We start from the raw sequence: 25,248 nt of genomic DNA, 5'->3' as shown, positions 1-25,248 counted from the left end.
GTTACCCATGGGACTGTTTGTATGCGCTAACTTCATTTTGGGGCCTCTAAATGCCAGATACTATGGTAAACTTATGAACAATGACTACCAAAATGTTCAGAGGAACCCTGGCAATCATATTTAGGGTGCTTTTTCTTAGTACGTAATGATACATGGGCGATATGGTGCTGGGAAGCTGAAGGTTTGAGGCAAGTTTCAGATATTTCACCAAAACCGACAATTTTGGGAAAGCCTTGCGACTCAGTAGTTTGGAGCAGAAAGGCATGGGTACCCATTTTAGCTTCAGTAGAATGTGTACTTTCCAAAAATATATGGGTTTTGGGGGGTAAACATATATTTCTGTGTTTTTACCCCACAAAAAATGCAGTCAATGTGTTGATTTCTCAGTAGCTGAAGTAAAGTCCTGAACAATTTGGATGTGCTAACTTCATATTGGTGTCTCTAAATGCCAGATACTTTGGTAAACCTATGCATAATGGGTATCAAACTGTTCAGTGGACCCCTGGCAATCATATTTCAGGTGCTTTTTCTTGGTACCTAATATAGTTTGGGATATGCGGAGCAGCAAAATAAAACCTTTGAAATGATTTTTCAGAATTTTGAATTTTTTTATGAAAAACTGCTATGTTCAGACAAGCTTTTATGTTTGGTAGTTGGGAGTAGAGAGACATAGTTACCCATTTTGTAATCGGCAGAATGTGTACTTTTCAAAAATGTATGGTTTTCTGGGGTAAACCTACGGTTTCAGGATTTTTTGCCTTGGAATCTAAAGCATGCCGTTTTCTGCTTTAGTGCTTTCAAAATTCGTTAATATACTGCCGGGAGTTTTTGAGGTACAGAAGTCCTAAATCTCCCTAAAACTATACATATCTGGTATTGGCACGTTCGAGAGACATAAGGCTTTCCAAATCAGTTGGATTTTCCTCCGTAAAATGAAATATTTTTCTGGTATAAATTGATATACGATGAAAAATGGTAATTTTTCTTTTTTTTTTGGTATTTAGCACTATAAATTTTTTTGCACAGGTGGAAATACATGAAAACTCAGGCAGATTTAGAAAGCTCAGTTTCTACCGAAAAAAACAATGTATAGTTTTCCTAGGTAAACTATAGGTTTCCCCTCAGAAAATGCCCCTAAAGTGAGAGAGCACAAAATGTTTCAAAAACGGCTGGCATTTCGCGTAACCAAAATGTGAAATTCTGCTGGCACTTAAAAGGTTAAATGGATACTGTCATGGGAAAAAAATTTTTTTTCAAAATGAATCAGTTAATAGTGCTGCTCCAGAAGAATTCTGCACTGAAATCCATTTCTCAAAAGAGCAAACTGTTTTTTTTATATTCAATTTTGAAACATGACATGGGGCTAGACATATTGTCAATTTCCCAGCTGCCCCAAGTCATGTGACTTGTTCTCTGATAAACTTCAATCACTCTTAACTGCTGTACTGCAAGTTGGAGTGATATCACCCCCTCCCTTTTTCCCCCCAGCAGCCAAACAAAAGAACAATGGGAAGGTAACCAGATAGCAGCTCCCTAACACAAGATAACAGCTGCCTGGTAGATCTAAGAACAGCACTCAATAGTAAAAACCCATGTCCCACTGAGACACATTCAGTTAAATTGATAAGGAAAAACAGCAGCCTGCCAGAAAGCATTTTGCAGGCACAAGTCACATGACTGGGGGCAACTGGGAAATTGACAAAATGTCTAGCCCCATGTCAGATTTAAAAATTAAATATAAAAAAATCTGTTTGCTCTTTTGAGAAATGGATTTCAGTGCAGAATTCTGCTGGAGCAGCACAATTAACTGATTCATTTTGAAAAAAATTTTTTTTTCCCATGACAGTATCTCTTTAATGTACAATAGAACAACCATTTTAAGTTTTTGAGGGGACCAAAAAAAATGGTTTAAAAAATGAGACAATGTAAAATCAGAGAAATGTATTATGCACAATATATAGGATGGACCACAAAAAAACTAAAAATTAATTTAGTAAAATTAAGGAAAACTTCAATGCAAATTGAGATCTCACTGTAACTGTCTTTCAACCATACTGTAGTTCCAAAAAAAAGCCAATACATTTTCACCCCAAATCTAACTTTAACTGGCCTTCAAGCTGGGCTTTCAGTTGTATCAAGGAGAATAAATACACTTTCTCTTATCCTATTTCATCCTAATTGGCCTTCATATATTAAAGAATATGCCCCCAATCGGGAAATATTGGAGTATATGTAGTCACGAAGAAGTTCAATGACTTTATACAGTAGTCATAAGTCACAAACAAGGTGCAATTTTTCCAGAGATGGAAAAGGTGCACTTATAATTCAAAATATAGGAAAGCAAGAGGTTAAAGAGCAGTCTTATTTCAATAATTTAAAAAAAAAAACTTACCATAAACAAAATGGCAGAAAAGTTAACTAGATACGCTGGAATTCGGTCTCGCCAGGTTAATTTTTCCTTTTTATTCTGAAAGCAGAAGATATTGATTACTGCAAAAGTGTAATTTTTAATATTCTTTACCTATTTGTGTAAATCTAAATGTTTGATATTTAGGGAGACAACATTATCCATAAGTTTCGAAAAGAAAAATTCAATTTATGACTTTTTCCCATTCTCTCTAGAAATTTTTTTTTCAGTTTGTTATAATGGTCACCATTATATGTAATTAATAGAATCAATAACTTATTTGTAGTTTATGGCCCTCCCTACTTATACTGTATTAGAGTTTTGCATCACTCAGGACTCCCCCACCCCCTTACCCTCTATAGACAATCCCATCGCCCCGGCTATTGCTCGATCTGCTATCTGGTTCTAAGATTCCGCGGGGCATATTCACTGAAGGGTGAATCTTCACCAGTGAAGGAACCGCCACATTTCGTGCCACTTTGCCAGCCATAAATTTGTTACCACTACGCTAATTCACTAAAATGTGAAGTTGCGTCTCTGTAGCCGAAAGCTGGTGAAGTCTCGCTAGCGTTAATTCGTCTAGTGCGAGCATTTCATAGTAAATTTTCGATGGAGTTCCTATTTGCCTAATGAAACTTTATTAGTACTCTTACGCTTATGTCAATTTGAATAAGGAGGTACATATAGGTCATATATATGTCTTCATTAGAGATGTTGGTACAAATGCTTGAAGTGGAAGGAAGCAAAATAAAGACAAAAGAGATCCTCTAATGCCCTAGACATGAGCCCACCCTTAAACAAATGTGACATGCCCCTCAAATGATTGGGAAAAAAATGTTAACACAAAAATCTTTAATAGTTCGAACTTTTGAAAGCAATCAGCTTTAAAATATGAAAAAAACGACAGCATTTTTTATAACTTTAATGACTTTTCAGCATACAGGATATGATGTCACTGACATAGGATTGAGGAGGATGTAGCTTCATCTTATAAACTTCGCCAGGTTTAAGGCGGCAAAGGAAACTCTGGTGAAAGAGTTGTGACGTTCTGTAAAATTGGCACTTTGGTGAATTTGCGAAGTGATCGTTCGCCTGACCGAAAATTTGTCTGTTGATAGGGCATGAAACTGTGCTAGTGACCATCTCTTTCACTAACAAATTGCCCTCTACATCTGTTATTAAACTGGCGATGTCCCTACGGATGGGATTTCTGGCGAATTTTCTCTAGCAACAGCCGCTTCGCCCTTAGTAAATCTGCAAGTGTTTTTGTTGTTCTTACACTGTTATGCAAGTTGAAGTTAGCACAATCAATCGAAATTTTCAGCTAATTTGCAGGTATCTGATCATTTATTATGACATTGCTGTTCCATGCCACCAATGTGCCCCTTTTTGTTGAAATGTATAAAATCTTTCTAGTTCTATAAAGTTGCTATATTATTGTAAACCTCATCATCATAATTGTCCTAGTAATCATCACCATCAAATATTCTCCTAATCCTCATCATTATCTTCATCAAACAAGATGTGGCTATAGGAATGTTAATAAAATAGCCATCATTTTAATATTAACTCAAAGCCAGATTAGTAGACAGTAATACTTTTATACAGTAATACCTTTTAACCACTAATATCAGCTCTTTCTCAAAATTGCTGGAATTTCCACAACATAATCAAAGCATGGCATGTCAACCTATGATTTTTTTTTAAACAATAAATATACAGACAAAGCAGGATTAATTGTAGCATTCCCTGCACACAACCGTAGCCTTTTTCCCATTGGAATCAACAGTCAAAGAGAAAGGGTTGGAAGAATTACTGCCTTTTCTTCCCCTACAGAAATAGTTAGATAGCTGAATAATTTATAGGGACAGACACATAGGTTTTTGAATGGTTATTGACTGCTCTGTATTAATTTTCCTGTCAAAATAGTGATGGGTAGCACCAAATACTTTAGATGCTTACATATATATGTATATGGATAGGGATAAGGGGAAAGTGTCGGAAGGGTTTTTTTTCTTCTTATTTTCTCTCTCTCTCTCTCTCTCTCTCTCTCTCTCTCTCTCTCTCTCTCTCTCTCTCTCTCTCTCTCTCTCTCTCTCTCTCTCTCTCTCTCTCTCTCTCTGTCACATTAAAGGCAAACTAAACCCTAAAAAGCTGTTGAGAAGCTAAGCTTAGGGAATGTCACAAATCATGAAGTAGAAGATAAGGATTGTTTGTCATATAAGCTGATGCAAATTGTGTTGGTTTCTGAGCTGCCATGTGCCAGTGATTTGAATTATTTACTAATAAGCCTTTTATTGTTGTGACATATATATTATATACAGTATATAAACCAGCTGGCTAAATATACACTGTTTCCTGCTACTTACTGTATCAAAGAGAAGCAGTGACCAATGCACATAAAGACCCTGGTTCTAGACCAGGGAACTCCTACCACACACTATTTCTCTGCAAGCCCCCTGCTGACCATCCACTTCGCCTTAAGCTGGTCATACATAGACCAAGTCCGCAGCTTATCAGTCCATGCATGGGGCACTCCCCAATCAATATCTGGCCGAAAGTTGGCAAGATGTTGATCAGGCAGGGTTAAAAATCCCATTGGATCGTGGGTGCATCTGTTCGTTGATGCAGTCCCGCGATCCAACCTCACTAGGGTCTGATCTGATTGCTGGACCCTAGGGCCCATGATCGGATCAGCCCGATATCACCCACCTCAATGTGGGCATATCGGGGACAGATCCGCTTGTTTGGTGAAATCGCCAAACGAGCGGATCTCTACGTGTATGGCCATCTTAACACCTAGACGCACTGTCCAGTGGGTTTGCCCCATGGGTTTCCCCTGTCCTTCACTAGTATTCACTTCTGATTGGATCCCATGCAATTTAAATCCCTTTAAATGCTCATTGCTCAAGCTGGCTTTTGATTATTCAGTTCCTCCTTAAGCCTGGGTTGCATTTCTTAACTGGTTTTGAATCCTGCCTGTTTCTTGACCTTGATTCTTGCTGCCTGACCTGACCTTTGCTGACCCTAAATACAAGTTGTCTCTTCCTTGTCTGTACTGCATTTATCTTTGAAGTGTACAGGCTCCCTGATAGATTTGACACAGAAAGTTACGGGGATCCTAAAGGATGTCGGTGAAGACCATGATTGTCAGGTGTTCACCTTTTTCATGGAAGGATAGGCCTGTCTCTCTCTGGGTTCCTTGATAACTCCCTTTATTTCTCTGTATCTATATATATCTATAAAGCTATATCAGATTTTTTTCCCAGTGGTTTCATCCAGTACATGAAACACAGGTCTTAATGTGCCACATCAAAATCGTCTGGAATAGGGGTTTTAAGTGTAAACGCTTAATGTAAGGCTCACACACACAAAATAATAAGTTCTAGTGGTATAACCACATTTTACATGCTCACAACACATAATTAAATGGAAAATTTTAAACAACACACAACAAAAGGGTAACTGTCAATGTAGGAAAGGAACAAAGAAGTAAATAGACAACTACACACAGAATTAACAAAGCCAGATGAAAGAAGAGAGATGAATACAATTGTCTATGTTTTTGGGAAGTCTTCTAAAGCTCAGTACACAAGTAAAGTCATTATTAAAATAAATGAAATTGATACATCATGATTGTTATAATAATATGACTCCAATAAGTGATGACAGAATGATGGGGTTGTTTACTGTAATTAATATATATATACAGTATATGAAGGCCATCATGCCATAATGTATTATTTGTCCTTTGTCTGCTGCAGAATACAATATGGAGTCAATTACTGTCCTTAAATATTTGGAGTATGGTTGAGGAATTGGGGTCTTGGGGTAGATAGAGGATCGAAGCAGCAAATACTGTAAGTACTGAAGTCAAAAAATCTATTGTCTTAAAAGGCCATTGCCTACATATTACTAAAAGCCACTACATTATCTTTGCTAATTGCACCTGCATGCACTTTTTTAGACTCACTTTGGTCTTTGTCATGTTAAAAATTGAGACCAGAATCCCAAAGGTCTACTGGAGTCATGGTCTCCTAGATGGAAAGCCAAGATCTCTTGCAGTAAATGACAGATCAACAGCTGAGCAAACCCCTAATTGTAGCAATATCAAGCCTGACCACATATTTTGACCAGGGTCTGGTAAAGACGTAAACCAAGGTATATGGAATCTCACTGACATTCATTAAATAGATAATTACTATTTTCTTTCCTTGTATGATCTAAATGGAGAGTCACAAGGGGCATAAAGAGACATCAGAGCCAAGATGATGAATATTAAGAAGATAGAGTTTATTCCACATTATCCCATTGTAATATGAGTCAAATTCCTCTAACAATAAGGCAAATAATGGATGAAAAACTACAATGTCAGTAGATCAAAAGTTTCTTAATGCTCTCCAGTAAATCATTCTGCCTATTGTTTGGATGAATTTCGTACCTAAACTTGTTGAAATGCTTGATTCTTTGTTGTTTAATTTTTAACCTTTCATCACAATTGTTTTGACATTGTTTCAGGAGCAAAACCTTTCATGCTAGTAATTCTTGTTAGACTGAGTGTACGGAGTACGGAGTACGGAGTACATTTACGGCAACAGACACTTTTCAGCCTCTCCTATGTTATAAAAACATAATAATGCCCAGCAGTATATGATTAAATGAGATAAATACAATAGGCATCTTTTACCAATCCCATGGCGTAGAGTTATATCAAAATTTTCATGTATTGCAGCAAATTGTCAATATGTGAAATGAAATCAGGGTGGACATAGTAAACATTAAAACACTTTCTCCTTGCCTCTGTCTTTATATATAGCCATTAGGGATGAGCAAAATATTCCACATAGTTTTGTCAAGAAAAAATGCCCCTATACTATAATGTTGCATGGTTTGAAAAAAGTTGCATGGTTTTAAAAATTGTACTTTTTTTTGCATTTTACAGTATTTATGTATTTATTGTATTCCTGGTGATCAAGATTTCTGTGAGATGCAATGGATGCCTTTACCAGTTCTGTGTGAGCCCTGAGTTTTGGCCTGATGAAAGGGTATTGAAAGGTCCCCTGTGTGAGGACAAGTTGTGCTAGATATCCTGCTACGTAGGAACTTCTGCCTCTATCGAAAGCAGAGGTATAGAGAGCAGGTAGCGCTACCTCGGGTATAGAGCACTAGGGACTGTATGTCCACCAGAAGTGGATTGTGGGATGTTGTCCTGGGTAGAGACTATGCCAGGAGTTGGAAGACCACATGGGTACCTCAGGGCAGGGTTAATTTTGCTATGTCATTGCACATTGCATTTTTTCTTAGTTATATGAATTTATATTGGTTATTGCAGGTGTTTTCTTATTGTTTCCTAATGAGACTAACCAAAGGTGTATCCCTGGATCCCAGTAGGTGGAGGCACTGCCATTGAGAGGAATTCCTAGTACCCTTTCATTTAGCAAAGGGGATTCAGGACCTGTGTATGATAAGATAATGATGATATACATCCTATTATATATGATGGGGTTAAAATGAGGTTACATATGATAATGTATTTCAAGTTGCATTTGTCATAGCAGTTGTAGGACCTTACCAAAGTACTGCACAGGTAAATTTAGAAGAGGGAGAAAAGAGGTTCTCTCCTGTGACCGCTCGGTGGGTTGATTGATACAGACAATACTACTGCTTGTGCTAGGTGACAGCCTACTTGGATTTCCTATAATCGAAACACTGCAGATTTAGGGCCGAGAGCAGGGCTGCTGAACTTCTCTCATGGTGGAGGATGCAGCTCCTGCTGGTAGCAGATTTGGGGGCCATCCTCTCTGTAGGTAGAGGCAGCCTAATGCTCAGTGGTGGATATAATGACATAGTGCTGAGCTCAAATGAGGTACGGCGAATTCTGTCTTTGAATATTGCCTTGGAGTGAGGCTGGCAAGGTCCTATTTATTTGATTAAATGTGAATAAATACAGTGGCCATTTTACACCATTTCTGGCTCCTGGTGTTTCATTAAGGTATGTGATATTGGAGTTCAGTGGGAGTGCTGAAAGCGACGGGTCAATTGAAGAGTCCCCTTGTCAATCAGAAGTTTGTTCTTAAGGGTGACTAGTAAATACAGCCTACTGATGATTTGCTCTAGTCTAGGTAATTAGTCCTAATGCAAACTTAGTGCCTTTTGCTACAATACCCCCAATGCATATCAGGACTGTAACAAATTTGTAATTTTAGAATGTCCTCCAGATTCTGCAACCACAGAAGTGCCTCTAGTATATTAGGTCTTACGCTGCTTAGCAGATAAACCAGCTCAGGTCTTGATCTGTAGCTCCAGATACTTTGTTATTAAATAAATGCAATCATTTATGAAAGTTGCTGTCATTAGCTTAATGTATTTTTAGTGGGTTTTATTTACCTAATAGCTGTAATATAAGTATGACATAATCTGGGCTGTAAAAATCCGTTAAGTGACAAGGGTTTCTTATTTTCATTAATGTACAGTGAACTCTGTTGCTGTCAAGGCAATAAATAGTATTTAGATTAATACACTTGTGAATGAGCGTTTTATACCCCTCCAACCTATTAGTGCAGAAGCCAGAGTTCTGAAACAGGTCATAACATTCTCTTAAGTGAATGGATCTGGCAAATAAAACATCAAATAAAGGATGATATGGATTTCAGCTACGTGGGGTGTGGCGCCCCCTGATGGATTATAGATGGCAAATATACACCTATAAAACACTAATGGGGACACGTAAAGAAGCTAGCAGGCTGCAGGTAAATGTGGCCTTTGGGAAGAGTGCAGTTAACATGTTACAGCAGCATTAAAATGCAAAAGGAATATATGTTTCATATTCACATTTTATTATGACCACTGCTGGTCATAATACACATGGACACTCCTTATAGTAAAGTTAAAGTTAATGTTTTCGGTAAGATAAAAGTCCCAAGCGTCACATTCTAATCTTGTAAGAAAGGACAAGCACTTCAGTGAGGGTCAGCCAGCAGTTATACCAATATTGCCCAGTAAGTTCAATTGGCCGAAGGTCAGCCCTCTGTGGGCACCCCCTCTTTAACTGTCGTAGTGCAGGTAAGAGAGATCTGGGGCCACAAGGCCCTTAAAGGAGAAACAAACCCCTTATTAAAAAAAACCCTACCCCTCTCCCTCCTTCCCTCCAGCCTAGCTGCTACCCCAGGCAAATGCCCCTAGCTTTTTATTTAGCCCTCAGTGTAGATTCAGGGATCAGAGTTCACGGCAGCCATCTTCCGGGTCTTCGGTAATCTGAGAATGAGACCGGTGGAGCGACACATGCGCAGTTGGTGCAATTTCCCGGTTTGAGACAACTGCGCATGCGCCGAAATGGACGGAAATTGCTGAAGCCCTGGAAAAAAACCTGAAAGACGGCTGCCGTGAACTCCAGTTCCTGAATCTGCACTAAAGGGTAAATAAAGAGTTAGGGGCATTTGCCGGGGTAGCAGCTAGGCTGGGGGTGAGGAGAGAGGGAGGTCAATGTGGGGTAAGGAGGTAGGTTTTTTTTTTTTAATAAGGGGTTTGTTTCTCCTTTAATTAACTAATTGCACTTAACTGTCTTCATAGTTTATTCAAACAAAACATCCGTTTTCGTTCCCTGGAAAGCACAACATTTGGCTTTTTGGTTTAATGTCTTTTATATTTAATAATTTGTGGTCTTTTTATAGGTGTTCTCTTTGGAATGTAATGTATGTATTTTCATGGTCTGTATTTCAGACCATGGCAGGTCCAGGCATAAGAAATGCAAACATGAAGAGGCTCTGCACAAAATCCTATCCAGATTTGACTAACATCAAAAGAAGCACAATGTTTTTCCTACCCTTAAATTGGATATAGTTACATACTACATGCAGTTAATTTGAGTTAAAAAAAAGAAAATAAAAAATAATAAAAAAAAACCTCTTATCCAGAATGCTCGGGACCTGGGGTTTTCCAGATCTTTCCATGATTTGGATCTCCATACTTTGTCTGATAGAAAATTGTGCAAACATTAAATAAACCCAATAGGCTGGTTTTGCTTCCAATAAGGATTAATTATATCTTAGTTGGGATCAAGTACAAGCTACTGTTTTATTATTACTGAGAAAAAGGAAACCATTTATAAAATTTTGGATTATTTGGATAAAATGGAGTCTATTGAAGATGGTCTTTCCGTAATTCGGAGCTTTCCGGATAACGGGTTTCCAGATAACACATCCCATACCTGTAGCGCATCCCATACCTGTAGTTAAGCTTAGTAGCAAATGAGTGACACTGTCTGGAGTTGCACAGTTTGTTATCCACAAAAATCCATAAATCCTAAGTAAAGTAACAGAGTAACTTAGATTACATGTAAACTAACATGTATGTTTTTATGATTTTTGCTAATGTGTAATATTTCTTTTCGTCTTATAATTGTCTCCAAATTTAAAATATTAGGAAGAAAAACCAGCAAACACAATGATTAATTGATCATGCAGGGCACCTTTAAAATGTTCAGTATTCAAGAAAATTGGTATTCCTGGGACCCGGTGACGATTTTATAAAAAGACATAAAAACGAGCCTTTAGCACAATTACTATCTTGAATAATAATAGTAAGTTACATCATATCTTTGAGATAATGGTTAAAATTGACATACCAATTAAATTAGATCAAACCAATGTCACGTTCTTAATGTCTGACTAAACATAATGGATTTCAGCCAGCTGGCAAAGGCGTTTAACAATTTGTACATATTAAGTAGCAGTCCTGCTTTAAAATCCAAGTATAATCTTTCTAACATTTTTTTACTTTAAAAAAAACCTCCCAATCAGAACATAAATTATAATATGAAGATTTTCAATGACACGGCGCACAATGATAGCTAGAGCTCATATTCCCACTCTTGGGTGGCCTGTGTAAATGAAATATGAATTCTTTGAATTAATTTTGGTTCTAATTTTTTTTCAGAAAAAAAATGCATGTCATATTTTAGTGCACCCCTTTCAAAAATATAATGGGGCGTTTATATGATTGATTGTCACTTAAAGGGATAGAGACATTCTAAATTTTCTGCCTGGTTAATATCAACATGATTGCAGTGCAAGTGTACGAAAGCCAAACAGCAAAAAGTTATCTTCAGTTGAGTTAAGCAAATTACAAAATATAAATAAAAAAATGTGAGCAATAAAATATTGATATCATTTTGTCTTAATATCATTTTTTTTGTTGTAAATTGAAAGGTGATAACATTATTGTCTAAAACATTGTTGAACATATGTTGAGTGATAAAACTCAGACAAAGGTAATGTATATCACACTTAAATAGTGATGGACAAATAAATTCAGCAGGGGTGAATTTGCGGCGAATTTACGCATTTTGCCGGCAGCGAATAAATTCGTGAAACTGGCTAGAAAATTCACCGGCGCCAAAAAATTTTGGACACTCAGCGGAACAGTCACTCGCATCTAAACCGTTGCGTTTCAACATTATTCGGACATCCATTGACTTTAACACTGGCATCAAAATTGACGCGACCATCAAAATTGACGCGAGCATCAAAATACTCCTAAACTGTGTCTGGTTTTAAAACAAAACCACGTAGGAGACTTCTCGGCTCTGGATGTCGAATAGTCCAAAAAACCTTATGTTGCAATCTTTCAAAACAACAAACAGGAGGACCTTTTCTTGCCATGTAGATAAGTTTGTCAATGAGCACTGGCCCTTAGTTTAGGGTGCAGATAAATCAATAGCTAAAACAGATTTATTCTGGATTGCATTAAAAAATAAATATTTATTAACATGCGCTTCCCAGGGCATTTAGGGGCTAACCAATCTATTATTATCAGTGCTATGGTTTATTTTATGGGGTTATTTTTCCAAAGAAGTCAAACATAGGATAATAACAGCTAGTGTTGGATTGGGGGGATCAGGGGGACCACTGGGCCTGCGGTCTCAGGGCCCCTGCACCATCCCCCGGGCCCCCCAGCAGCAAACTCTTCTATCTCTTTGCCCCTCCACCCCCACGTGTGCACACATAGTTTTATCCTTCGCCTTAAGGATGAAACTGGGTTCAGGGAGGGAGGTAAGAAGAAGGAGGGAGCAGGTCTGAGCCCAAAACAGCCGAGGGCCCATCGGGCTTTTTGCCCAGACCGAGTCAAAGAACCCTCAGTTCACAACAAGGTTACAGATATAGGAAAGCACTGGTCCATTCAGCCATAGTTCCAAGAAAATAAATCTTGGGTAGCTTAGACCATCAATCTAGGTATTTCGTTGTAGATATTATTGGGATATTGGGGGAGCCAAGCACAGGAATGTTGAAGGACCCTCGTATGCAGACACATCTGTGTTAAAAAAATTGGAAGTGTTGGAAGTCGAATGGCCATCGACTGAGTTTGTTGTTGCAATGAATGGAGTATGTTAAAAGGGGATCAATCTGGCCATGAGGTGTATTCAACCTAGGATTATCACAAACTTTGATGTGTTTGTGCATAAAAAGTTGGTTTGGGGCTGAGATACACAATAAAGGAGCTTTATAGAGTGAATTTAATGCCAGTTTTTGGCACTACTCCTGTGGACTATTCCTTAAAGGTGCACAATAACTTTGAGCAATACGATACCCAACACCAGTTAATAACTTTCCAACCTTTAGCTGCAGCTATTAAAATAATGCCTTGGCAATTTCCCTTTTGGGAACTGGTCATCTATGGGCACATAATATATTTATCTGAGGGGCCCCTCTCAATAATGTGCTTTCTTTGTTTATTCTTATGGGATAGGGGTAGGTTAACATGAGTGGAGTATAAATAAAATCTACATTACATCGTATGGCTTTGGTGTACATTGTTAACTATAGGGGAGCTCTAATTAACAATTGATAACCAATCAAAACAAAAGACAAGAGGGAAAATTGAAAAAAAGCACTAAGCCACTCCCCACTCCTAAGCTGCTGCTCCAAGCATTAGGGGGGCACACTACAGTTTGGGTACAAAACTGTGACAAGTCTCTTAGCATACTCCAAGAGAGCATAGGCTGGATATCCTTAGATTCTTTTTAACAGAGATGAATTAAGACAAAATGGGACCCAAGGCATAGCAGCAATTCAGAGCTCTGCTGCCCCACAGCCAATGTAGCGTTTTCCCAAAAAGCAGATACAGAGAACTTTTGGCTTGATTCTAGAAGGTGAGAGTAGGGCAACTTCATCTCTGTTGTACAACTTGTCACCTTCGTTGTTGAAGGGTACTAAAAGCTTTTGGGAAACTATCTTGCTACCAATACATTTCAGTGGAAACAGACTATCGTCACGTCACCTCGCATTTCCTCTCCTACACTAGACATAATCCTATATAAAAATGCTCAGGCCAAAAAGCACAAGCAATCTTTAAGGAAACCCTGCATGAGATTTCTCTCCCTGAGTTTTGAGTCAAAAAACTTTGGCAATTTCCTTAAATTTACCCAAACAGGCTTTTGGAACAAAGAAAAACTTTGGCACCTAAAAATGGATGAACTTTTTCTATGTTCCAAAAGCCAGTTTTTTTTGCTCGAAACCCAAACAAAAGTGCAAACAATCTTAAATTGTCCACTAAGAAACATGTCCCTACCTCCAATTGTGGAGCCATCATGGTCATTTCTAACTAGCATAAAAGCAAGGTCCTGTAGTCCTTCTACTGCCTCCATGTTTCAAAGGCTACAAACTTTCGACTGCAATAAATTATTTAATCTTGCACTTGTGTTTCATTGCATTTCTGAGACATACTGAAATCTTGTTAAATCTCAAGAGTAGAAGGACGTAATTCTTAATGAGGTCAAATCTAGAATGCATTGCTTTACTACGACATCCTGGAAACAAATTTTCTCTGCACTGTATTGCCAGTGTGTGCCATTTGCAACGTGGGTAGAACAATAAAAACCTAAGCATCTGCTTGTAGGATCTTTGCTTTGTTAATGTGCTATCTGAAATAAACCATTACTCCAAAAATAATGACTCATGAACATTGAGACTATAATGTGTCCAAGCACCAGGGTGACTCATTGCACAGCGTTCTGGAGCGCCTAGAAAAATATGTGTTTCATATATTCATTGAAGTACTTAAGCGGTTTAATTTCAAGTAAAATCGTCCTCACACTCCATTGCAATAATTTTCTATGGTCAACAGGGGCATAAGAACTAAGCACATGTACTTGGCCTTGTGGAAGCAAAACATAAAAAATGTGATGATTAATTTTGGAACACTGGGTGGGAAAGAGTGGAAGAGTAAAAATGTTTGGAATACGCAGGGGTCTGTTATAAGAGAAACTGCTCATTTATGTTGAGGAAACTAAACTTTTAATAGAATTAAAATGTTGCTGGACTTCAACTCTCCCAGTGTACCCTAAAAAAGATGAAAACATATGATCCCACACCAGCAAACATAGGAGTTTCAATGGTGTGACCCCCTTCCCTGAATTCATTATACACTATCCACCATTAAAGAGTTGGCCCAACTTGGAGGTAACTTTTAGTATACTAGACAATATCCAATCCCCAACAACTTTGCAACTGGCCTTCATTATTTATATTTTATCATTTTTGAGTTATTTGCCTTGCTCTTCTGTCTCTTTCCATCTTTCAAACCTTCTACGATGGCATATGCTCTGTAAGGCTATAATGTATTATTATTGCTGTTCTTTATTACTCATCTTTATATTCAGGCCTCTCCTTTTCATATTGCAGTCTCTTATTCTAAGAAGGGTGTGGTTGCTAGGGTAATTTAGACCCTAGCAAACAGATTGCTGAAATTGCAAACTAGAGAGCTGCTGATAAATGTGGAATTCTCTCTGAAATGGCTGATACATTAGATAGGTATAAGAAGTGGTTGGATGGTGTTTAGCAAGTGAGGGAATACAGGGTTATGGAAGATGGATCATAGTACAAGTTGATCCAGGGACTGGTCCCATTGCCATTTTGGAGTCAGGAAGGAATTTTTTCCCCCTCTGAGGCAAATTGGAGAGGCTTCGAATGGGGTTTTTCACCTTCCTCTGAATCAACTGGCAGTTAGGCAGGTTATACTGTATATAGACTTAAAGGGATCCTGTCATCGGAAAACATGTTTTTTTCAAAACACATCAGTTAATAGTGCTGCTCCAGCAGAATTCTGCACTGAAATCCATTTCTCAAAAGAGCAAACAGATTTTTTTATATTCAATTTTGAAATCTGACATGGGGCTAGACATTTTGTAAATTTCCCAGCTGCCCCTGGTCATGTGACTTGTGCCTGCACTTTAGGAGAGAAATGCTTTCTGGCAGGCTGCTGTTTTTCCTTCTCAATGTAACTGAATGTGTCTCAGTGGGACATGGGTTTTTACTAGTGAGTGTTGTTCTTAGATCTACCAGGCAGCTGTTATCTTGTGTTAGGGAGCTGCTATCTGTTTACCTTCCCATTGTTCTTTTGTTTGGCTGCTGGGGGGGGAGGGAGGGGGGTGATATCACTCCAACTTGCAGTACAGCAGTATAGAGTGATTGAAGTTTACCAGAGCACAAGTCACATGACTTGGGGCAGCTGAGAAATAAACAATATTTCTAGCCCCATGTCAGATTTCAAAATTGAATATAAAAAAATCTGTTTGCTCTTTTAAGAAATGGATTTAATTGCAGAATTCTGCTGGAGCAGCACTATTAACTGATTCATTTTGGAAAAAAAAATTTCTTCCCATGACAGTATCCCTTTAAGGTTCAACATGATGGACTTGTCTTTTTTCAACCTAACTTACTTGGTTACTATGGATAAAAAGTTAAATATCTCAAAACCTATTAATAATGAAAAATGAAAATCAATTGCAAATATCACTCTCTGCATCATACTTAAAGTTAATTTAAAGAGGAACAACCCATTTAACCAGAATGCGGAAAGAGAGAAGACAAAGTGTATGGGACCCAACTGATTATAAAAGGCTCCCCTTTTTAAAACCACGGCCAATCTATTGACACTTAGAAAAAATGTTAAGTCTTTGAACAATAGACATTTTGACCTCATTGGACATCCCAGGGATTGTGACCAGCATCTACATTGTTCAAAAGGCTTGTAGTTGAAATGTGAACTCCTGGTCTCTTCTAAGCCAGAAATCCATTTCCCAAAATAGTTTCCATGTCTGTATATCTGTTCTGGATAAGCCTTAAAAAAATGCTATTTTGGATAATTACTTGAAAAAACAAAGGAAAAGAATGAGCATTTATGACGACCATAATACAAAAGGACACAAGTAAATGTCATCAACTTTTGCACACAAAAGGTTAGAGATGATTTCAATTTCTGATTTAAATATCTTTACGGTGTTTCCGATGAAATTAACCTTTCCAAGATAAAGTAAAGTCAAAATGAAAGAATGGAAAGAACTCATTTATAAATGCAATGAAAATATCATTATAGACTGGAACATTAGTAACCAGCCTGTCGCCTTATATCTGTTCTCTAGCAATTCCCAGCCAGCTAATGAATGGCTAGGAATTCTGTCTTCTAGTAGAAATTACTCAAGTTCCCCCAGGGAAAAGCTTTCCAGACTTTTTGGGTTCAAGCCACTTTTCACTGCCCAGTTTAGGACCCCGCTTGATTTTGACAAAGTTATCAACATGTAAAATATCATCTTAACAGTAGTTAGTATTTATTTCAAATTTATTTATAAATTCCACAACAACCAGTGCTTTTGGCCTAGAAGGAAACCCAGGATTGGTCCTAAAATTTCCACTTGGAATCCCCTAGAGGCTGAAGCTCACTAACTGTGTTTTGAAGCCCAGCAAGTGTAGTATGCTGATCCTATTTCTGGTTTTTGCCCTTTAGCCTCAAGGGTATTCCAATGTAATTGAAATTTTAGAAGCAATCCTAGGAATAATTTCTTCTACTCCATATAAGAATGAAGAGGGTATGGCAACCTTAATGCTTTTGGTAAATAACAAGAAAATTACATTTTGGCTGGGGGATTTAAATATTTTATTAAATATTTACTTGTCAGTAAGACACTACTGTTTACTCTAGGTAAAACCAAGTGGTTATGTGTTTGGTTGAAGGAACAGTAATGCCAAAAATTAAAGTGTTTGCCATACACTAGTAAAACTGGGGTATTTGCTTCAGAAACACTACTGTAGTTTATTTTAACATGTTGCTGTGTAGCCATGGGGGCAGCCATTCAAGCCCAGGATACACAGTAGATAACAGATAAGTACTACTATAGTTTATATAAACAAGCTGCTGTGTAGCCATGGGGGCAGCCATTCAAGTACAGGATACACAGTAGATAACAGATACGTACTACTATAGTTTATATAAACAAGCTGCTGTTTCTCCATGGGGGCAGCCATTCAAGCACAGGATACACAGTAGATAACACATAAGTACTTCTATAGTTTATATAAACAAGCTGCTGTTTCTCCATGGGAGTAGCCATTCAAGCACAGGATACACAGTTGACAGCAGATATGCTCTTAAAAATTCCAATTTATACTACAGGTCTGTTATCTGCTGTGTATTATGTGCATTTTCTCCTTTTCAGCTTTGAATGGCTGCCCCCATGGCTACACCGCAGCTTGTTTCTATAAACTTCAGTAGTACTTATATGTTATGTATACTAGCGTTTCTGAAGGAAATACACCAGTTTTAAGGCAACAGTACATTATATTGTCATGCCTTTTAATAACTTTAATTCTTTGGTGTTACTGTTCTTTTAAGTTCTTTTTTAATCTTGAAGCTGGCACTTTCTTTGAAAACATTTATTAATTTATATGATAATGGGCTTCAGACTGATTTCACCTTGGAAAACTGGGAATTGATAACACTCTACAGAATCTACTTGAATGCAGCTGCCACATGACGTGAACTCAAAGCCAAGGTTAGCCAACATTACCCTGGGAACTGTCAAAGCTATTGATCTTCTGACTTTACATGCAGCAGACGAGGGTTGTTTGCTTTACAATTTAAGCTAAACATACTGTATGTTCTACCAAAGGGTTTGTACTGCTTTTGCCCATCTAAACATGAAATAGACCCTTCTATAATATATTAAAAGTTAACTTAAAGGCGAAACATCCATTTAAAACTGGGTAAAAAATGATAGATTTGATAACACTCTCAAATATCCATCTTTGTCTTGTTGTGGGCCTTTACTAAGCCTCTTCTTCTTATGAGTATGTTCTCATTATTGTTATACCACTGTTTAATTACCACTGACTTTTATGAAGGGTAGAGTTTTTTGCCTGAGAATGTTGCCTTCAGAAAAAAAGCAAGATGCTAATATAGTTCACCCGCAACATTACTAACTTACAGTAACTTGGGCCATTTGTTCTCTCATTGGTAAATGCATCTAGCTTGGAAATGCTGTTGTTCAAAAAGACAAGTTTTAAGTCTAAAGAAACAACAAGATTTGGGAAGAAAAAATCCCTTGATGCCTTGGTACCTAAGGATATCTTTGTAAGCTTCATAGTGGACACAGATCTTGTTGTTACTGTATGTCAACATGTCAGTTCTAGAAAAACATACTGAAAATATGTTAAACCACTACAGATGGGTAAATGCCATAGTATACAAAATTCCCCAAAGTAATAGGGGGGCACCATAGGGTTGTCAAGATAAAAAAATAAGAGCTGTAATTATATATATAGAGGTATGGAACCTGTTATCCAAAATGCTCTGGACTTGTGTTTTTCTGGATAATTTATCTTTCCGTATTTTGGATCGTCATACCTTGAGTCTACTATAGTAGACCTTGAGTCTACTATAAAACAATTTAAACATTAAATAAACCAAATAGGCTGGTTCTGCTTCCTATAAGGATTAATTATATTTTAGTTTTGATCAAGTACATTTATTACAGAGAAAAGGGAAATCATTTCAAAAAGTTTGGATTATTTAATTATGATGGGGTCAATGGGAGATAGCATCTATGTAATTCGGAGCTTTCTGGGTCACGGATCCCATACCCAATTCCCCATTCTGGGGTAAGACAATATAAATGAAAAAATACAATAATAAGATACAATGCACCTTGGCACATACTTATTTCTGAGCACCGAGACACCGTTCTCTAATGAAGTGTCCCTTGTGGTTTAAAATGTGTCAGCAAGTTATTATACAAAATACCTTTGCTCTTTCATTATCCCATATCTTATTGAGGTTTTGTTTAAAGTTTTGGCTTTGCCTAAATGCCATGGTCTATTAAATTGGCTAACCAGAGATATCATTATCACATCCCATCACCCACCTATTATTTTAGCATAATCCCATTCATGGCCAGGCCAAGCTGACCAGGCACCGACTGTTAGCTAGGCCATGTTAGAGCAACAGAGGGGAGGAGAAGGAAAAAATTACAGAGATGAGGAGAGGGGAGAGAACATGGACTAGGGTTAGGAGGAAGACCCTTTTACAGGTACTGTACCTGTCAAGCGCCCTATTGTTGCACCCTACGCCGTGCCTCTTCTGTCTGCCCCTAGTTCCAACCCTGATCCTTTTAAGAGCTGGCAAAGGGACTATACTGGGTTGGGGGTCATGACATGATAAACAAATGTCCTAGTCATGGTTCGAATCTGACCCGATTCTCCAAAAAGTTGCGAAATGGCAAAAATTCACCAAAATGCATTTAAGTCTATGGGCATCAAATTATGTTGCGTGACAAATCGACGAAAAATTTTGCTCATCACTAGAAAGGACCTGTGGAAAATCCCTAAAGCAGGAAGGCAGCTTACAAAGTTGTGCCCCCTTTTTTGACCTTAGCACACTGCCGTCCTGTTCCTAAATGACCCCTAATGCATTATGCATGAAAGTTATTTTCAATAATAAATTTATGTTGTGTTTTTGTTTCTCCCTTTCCCTTTCCTTTCATAGTAACATAAGCCATGTTTCCCTCTTATTATTGGCCTTCCCTGAATAGTAACTTCCTTTGTATAACATGAAGCAATGTTTTACATGACTATATTCTGGTAAACAAGCACAATAAAGGAAATTCACTCATTGCAATAAAAAGCCCTTGGAGACATCCAGAGCCGAGTGTGAATTGATTTCACAGTCTCCAGAGGTTTCTTAAACAAATGTAAATCGAAAGACGTTAATAAATATAAAGTAAATGCGCTGGGAATCTGTTGCTAGGTTATGGCAAGTCATTTTACATTTGTGTCCAATGACATCAACAACAAACCAATCTGCCCTTGAGGAAATCTTGGCATTTTTTTTTAAACATGACAGTCATGGAGGACTAGGGACAGCAGCTGCAACATTACAGCATTCATTTTTAGACCTCATGTGAAATTCCAGAAATCGACAAGAAAAAATGACATCTTAGCATGTTTGTCGAGCCTTGAAATAGCAAAAAGTTGCTATAAAGAGCTGCAATCAGTATTAAACATTTAAATAATTACATAACGAGTCTAGAAAAAGAAATCTATGTTGAGTAATGAATGCAGCAAGGGCCATAACATGTAATTAGGATGTAAATATCCAATAAAAGCGTTGCTTAAAGTCACAGCATTAAGCATTGTTTCCAGGAACAGTAATTGGTGCTAAGGTAATTGGCGCTACAGTTTGGTGCTACAACCAAAACCATGGCTCTCCCCATTCTTCATTTGTGTTGCCTTCAAAACCTCTTCAGTTATATTTACTATATTAGTGGTATTGGGCTTGTGGGAGATGGACAAAGACTCAACAAAATGGACTACTAATGGATGAATAGAGATTGGATGAATAGATATAGCCATGGATGAATAAAGATTGGAAGGCGTTGCTGGGGAGGCAAGATTTGATTTTTTGCACATTTACTTTTCTATAAGAACAATCGATGGGTGGGTTGGGCTGAAACCTGCTGCACTACATAGGTTGAGGCCTAAAACTTGGTACCCAAGTGCAGTTTTGGGCAGGTGGTAAAACATCAAGCAGGACCTCTCCCTATTAGTAACATATGTGCAGCGACCTTCAGTGATGACCCCCCCAAGCCACCTAGTTTACTTTGGATGGGGTTTGGTTGAGTGCAGGATTAATGGAGGATTTCCATACTTGGAATTAGTCAACATCACTTTAAGGGGCACATTTACTATTGGTCGAATATCGAGGGTTAATTAACCCTCGATATTTGACCATCATAGTTAAATCCTTCGACTTCAAATATCGAAGTCGAAGGACTTGGCGCAATTCGTTCATTCGAACAATCGAAGGAAAAATCGTTCGATCTAATGATTAAATCCTTCGAATTGAACGATTCGAAGTATTTTAATCCATCGATCGAACGATTTTCCTTCGATCACAAATTGCCTAGAAATCATTTAACAGTGTTATGCCCACCCTTATGTTTAATTACAGTGTAATATTAGCAATCCTAAAGCCACAGGTTGATGGGATTCTCACTGGACTAGCTCCTTAAATTTATGCTTGGCTCATCTATTTCAGACACCGGGAAAACGCAGTAGGAAAGTTTAATGGAAGGTTTATATCTCCTTCATTGTAAGCCTCTTGAGCTCTCCAGATGCACAATTAATACCAGAGCATTCTCAAATAAGTCTACTACCTGTTCTGCATACATTTTTCACTTTTTCCTGTGCCACTGGAGCCATTAAAGTATTTTTTTCTATCACTGAAGACATTTTTTACTAAAATCCGTAAATTTCTCACTATTTTTTTTCAAAACCACTTCAACCAAACTCCCATGCACATTTTTACTGTATTTATCAATAAATTTACTCGAAAAAAACTGGTGCGGGAAAAGACGATAAAATTGTGAATAAAAAATCTGAATCATATGATTTTTATCGATTTGACGCCCATAAACCACTAATTATTTGGATTTTTTTACAAAACCCAGCACAGAGCATGATATCTTCCAATTGTAAATGGGACATCTGACGTTGACTTCTAAATGACCTTGGCAAATCTGAGATGGATTAATAAATCACGGAAAATTTGAGTTCTTTTTTCTACCAATTTTTTCCCCCCCCTTTAAAACTCAGACCAGAAACAATTGGAGTTTAGTAAATAACCCCCTAAGAGTCCTATGTCTGACATTTTATTATCCAAAGTAGGGATGCACCGAATCCAGGATTAGGTTCTGGATTCGGCAACAATTCAGCCTTTTTCAGCAGGATTCGGATTTGGCCGAATCGAATCCAAATCCTAATTTGCATATGCAAATTAGGGGTGAGGAGAGAAATTGCGTGACTTTTTGTCAGAAAACAAGGAAGTAAAAAATGTTTTCCCCTTCCCACCCCTAATTAGCATATGCATATACAAATTAGGGTTCGGATTCGGCGGATCTATCGCAAAGGATTCGTGGGTTTGGCCGAATTCAAAATAGTGGATTTGGTGCATCCCTAATCCAAAGTAGATCTGAATGAGTATTAAATTATAGGGTTTATAAGGAACAACCCACATGCTCTCGACAAAATCATGCAACCATTGTGCAACTGTTTCGAATTGTCGCCCAAAAATCATGAATTTTTCTTCAAACAGCCCAAACCCTTTGAAAATTATGAAGGCAAAAAACATCTTGTGAAAGGAACATCTGTCATTGACTTTTACATGATTTCAACAGGTTTTAGCTGGAGAATTTCGTATTTAGATTTTTAGCAGTTTTGGAGTATAATAAATCTCAAAAAGAAAATTCTCCTTGAAAAATTCTGATTTTTCCCCAGAAAAATTTGAGGCTTAATAAACAGATCCCTTAGATAAAGATACATATAAGTGGAGAGGTATGTTCCGAGCAAATAGAAATCTAAGTTCATATTTTATGTTTCATTAGAAAATAAACTCTGCCTAAATAGAATAAAATCTCCCTAAAACGTCATTCATCAAAAATTGGATTAAAAAAACAGATCAAAAGAGCTCCTGCAATCTACTGCATTGTTTCATCAACCTAGAAAATAAATTGGCTACAAAACAAAGACCTCAAAAACATAGCAGGAAAGGTGATTCTAACATGGATCTTGTCAGAGGTTCGATAGATGAGTTTGTTTTAGTCCTGATTGTTTTAGCTGATAAGATACCCTTGAAAGCATTTTACAACAGATGACTGGCATGATATTTATAATGGAAACATTGGCAGAAAGCCCAAAATCTCTACATTAATTATTTACCTGGACAACTCCGCAGAGAAAATGCAAAGAGAATAGAAACTGTTAAGGGTCTACTCATTAAAATTTGATATTAATGTTATTCAAAAATTACATTTAAAAAAAATGACAATTTTTTTGGACTTTGAACTTTTCAAATCTTGAATATTCAGGATTTATCGAAACAAAAATTCTTGAAAATTTGAATAAATAAAAATGTGCCAACTAAAACCTGCAAAGTTTGTACAGAAGTTCATGCAAGGCATATTTGAGTTGTTGTTTTTTCTTCTCAATCAATTAAGCTTCATCTGTTTAATTGGGTTTCTCCATCTATTCTGAAGTAATGTGGTTTTCTTCATAATCAAGGTTTTTTTTCTGTGATCAAACATGATTTGATTTTTTTCCCCATAAAAAAAGCTAGCTATAGGGGGGGGGGGGTAACAAATGTTAAGTGCTTTTTTAATCAAAACATTTTTCTTCAGTAGAGTTTTACAAAAACTTTGATTTTAAAATTAATCAATTGGCCTTTTTAGATTAAACAGGGCTATGATGGAATTTTTGCATGTCAATGGAGCACATTGAGGCTTTGCTACGTGCAATGTAGAGGCTTCAATCAAATTAGTTAGTTAGTAAATTGGCAATGTCCCTTCTAGCGGTAATGCTAGCCAATTGCTTCCTTACCCCTTAATATATCTGCCCCATAGGTCTTTGCACTCCTGAATGGACCCGATTTTATTTTTCATTTTTTCAGATGCAAGATGGAGAACACAAGTAATTGCCCGGGGCATTTAAAAATGACCGCAAAGAGATTTTTACATTTTTAATATTTTTCAATTTTCAACTCTGATGGTTTCTATATAGGTCTGATAGGGTGGAAAATGTCACATCATTCTCTTAAAATAATATAAAAACGTTAGCTTACCTCATTCTTCCCATTGCCTTTTGATTTTTCTCTCTTTAATAGCAATTTTGTCTCATATTCTGGTCTTGGATGCTCCTAGGCAAGAAAATAAAACCAGGGATTTAAAGTTAGAATTGGTACTTAAGTCTCTGGCAAACGTCAAACACCACTGATAGAGGACAAAATACATCAAGGCACGGTTCAATATGTGTGACTGAACCATAGGACACAGTGAGGCACAATCACTAAAGTTCAAGGGATCAAACACTTGAGGACACTCAAAAGGCTAACGAAAGGGAACGGCAAGTCAAACCTTTATACGCTCCTTGGTGCATATTAGATGGTAAAAAAGGAAAGAAAACATATTATAAATATGTGCAAAAAAAACTGAAAAATAAAAATGTCGAAAGAAGAAGAAAATGAAAGAAAGGAACTAAAAAGGAGGGAATGGGAATGGGAAATAAAAGACACAGAATGTAATTAGTAATGGGCGAATTTAATCGGCAGTGATTCACTGCCGGCGAATAAATTCGCGAAACCTCTGCGAAGCGAAAGCGAAATGGCCCAAATTCGCCCATCACTAAATGTAAGATCAATTGCCATATCAGTAGCCATTATTCTGAAAAAATGACACAGTTGTATTATACATTTTATGAATCTGGAGTTAATTTAGTTCTTTAAATAACCAAGAAAAACATGTTATGGTCTACAGTAAATTTGGCATTTTCTTTCATACAAACAGTATCATTGTCTTGCACCAGCATGCCTCCTTACAGATGGACCTGTGTGGTATACATGAAACTCAATAACATTAAAAAAAAAAAGATTCCAGAACGGATTTTGTTCTAAAGAAGACAGGGCAGGAAGCCACAAAAGCTGTATCATAATTTGAACTGGGGAAAAAAAGTGGAGGGGGCTTGCAC

The 25,248-nt window shown here is 37.4% G+C and overlaps 1 protein-coding gene across 1 annotated transcript in view; it reads right to left on the bottom strand.

Annotated features, from left to right (window-relative positions):
• Window positions 1-25,248, bottom strand: part of ano2.S (anoctamin 2, calcium activated chloride channel S homeolog) — a 176,382-nt gene that overhangs the window by 72,189 nt on the left and 78,945 nt on the right. The window contains exons 14-15 of the mRNA XM_041587979.1: window positions 24,347-24,421; window positions 2,393-2,467 (exon numbers count right to left, since the gene is read on the bottom strand). Of these exons, the coding sequence (XP_041443913.1) occupies window positions 2,393-2,467; window positions 24,347-24,421 (150 nt within the window). The remainder of the gene's footprint in view (window positions 1-2,392; window positions 2,468-24,346; window positions 24,422-25,248) is intronic.

Source organism: Xenopus laevis, chromosome 3S, assembly GCF_017654675.1.
Source record: "Xenopus laevis strain J_2021 chromosome 3S, Xenopus_laevis_v10.1, whole genome shotgun sequence".
NCBI classification, from domain to species: domain Eukaryota; kingdom Metazoa; phylum Chordata; class Amphibia; order Anura; family Pipidae; genus Xenopus; species Xenopus laevis.
This window is presented reverse-complemented; position numbering and strand designations above follow the sequence as displayed.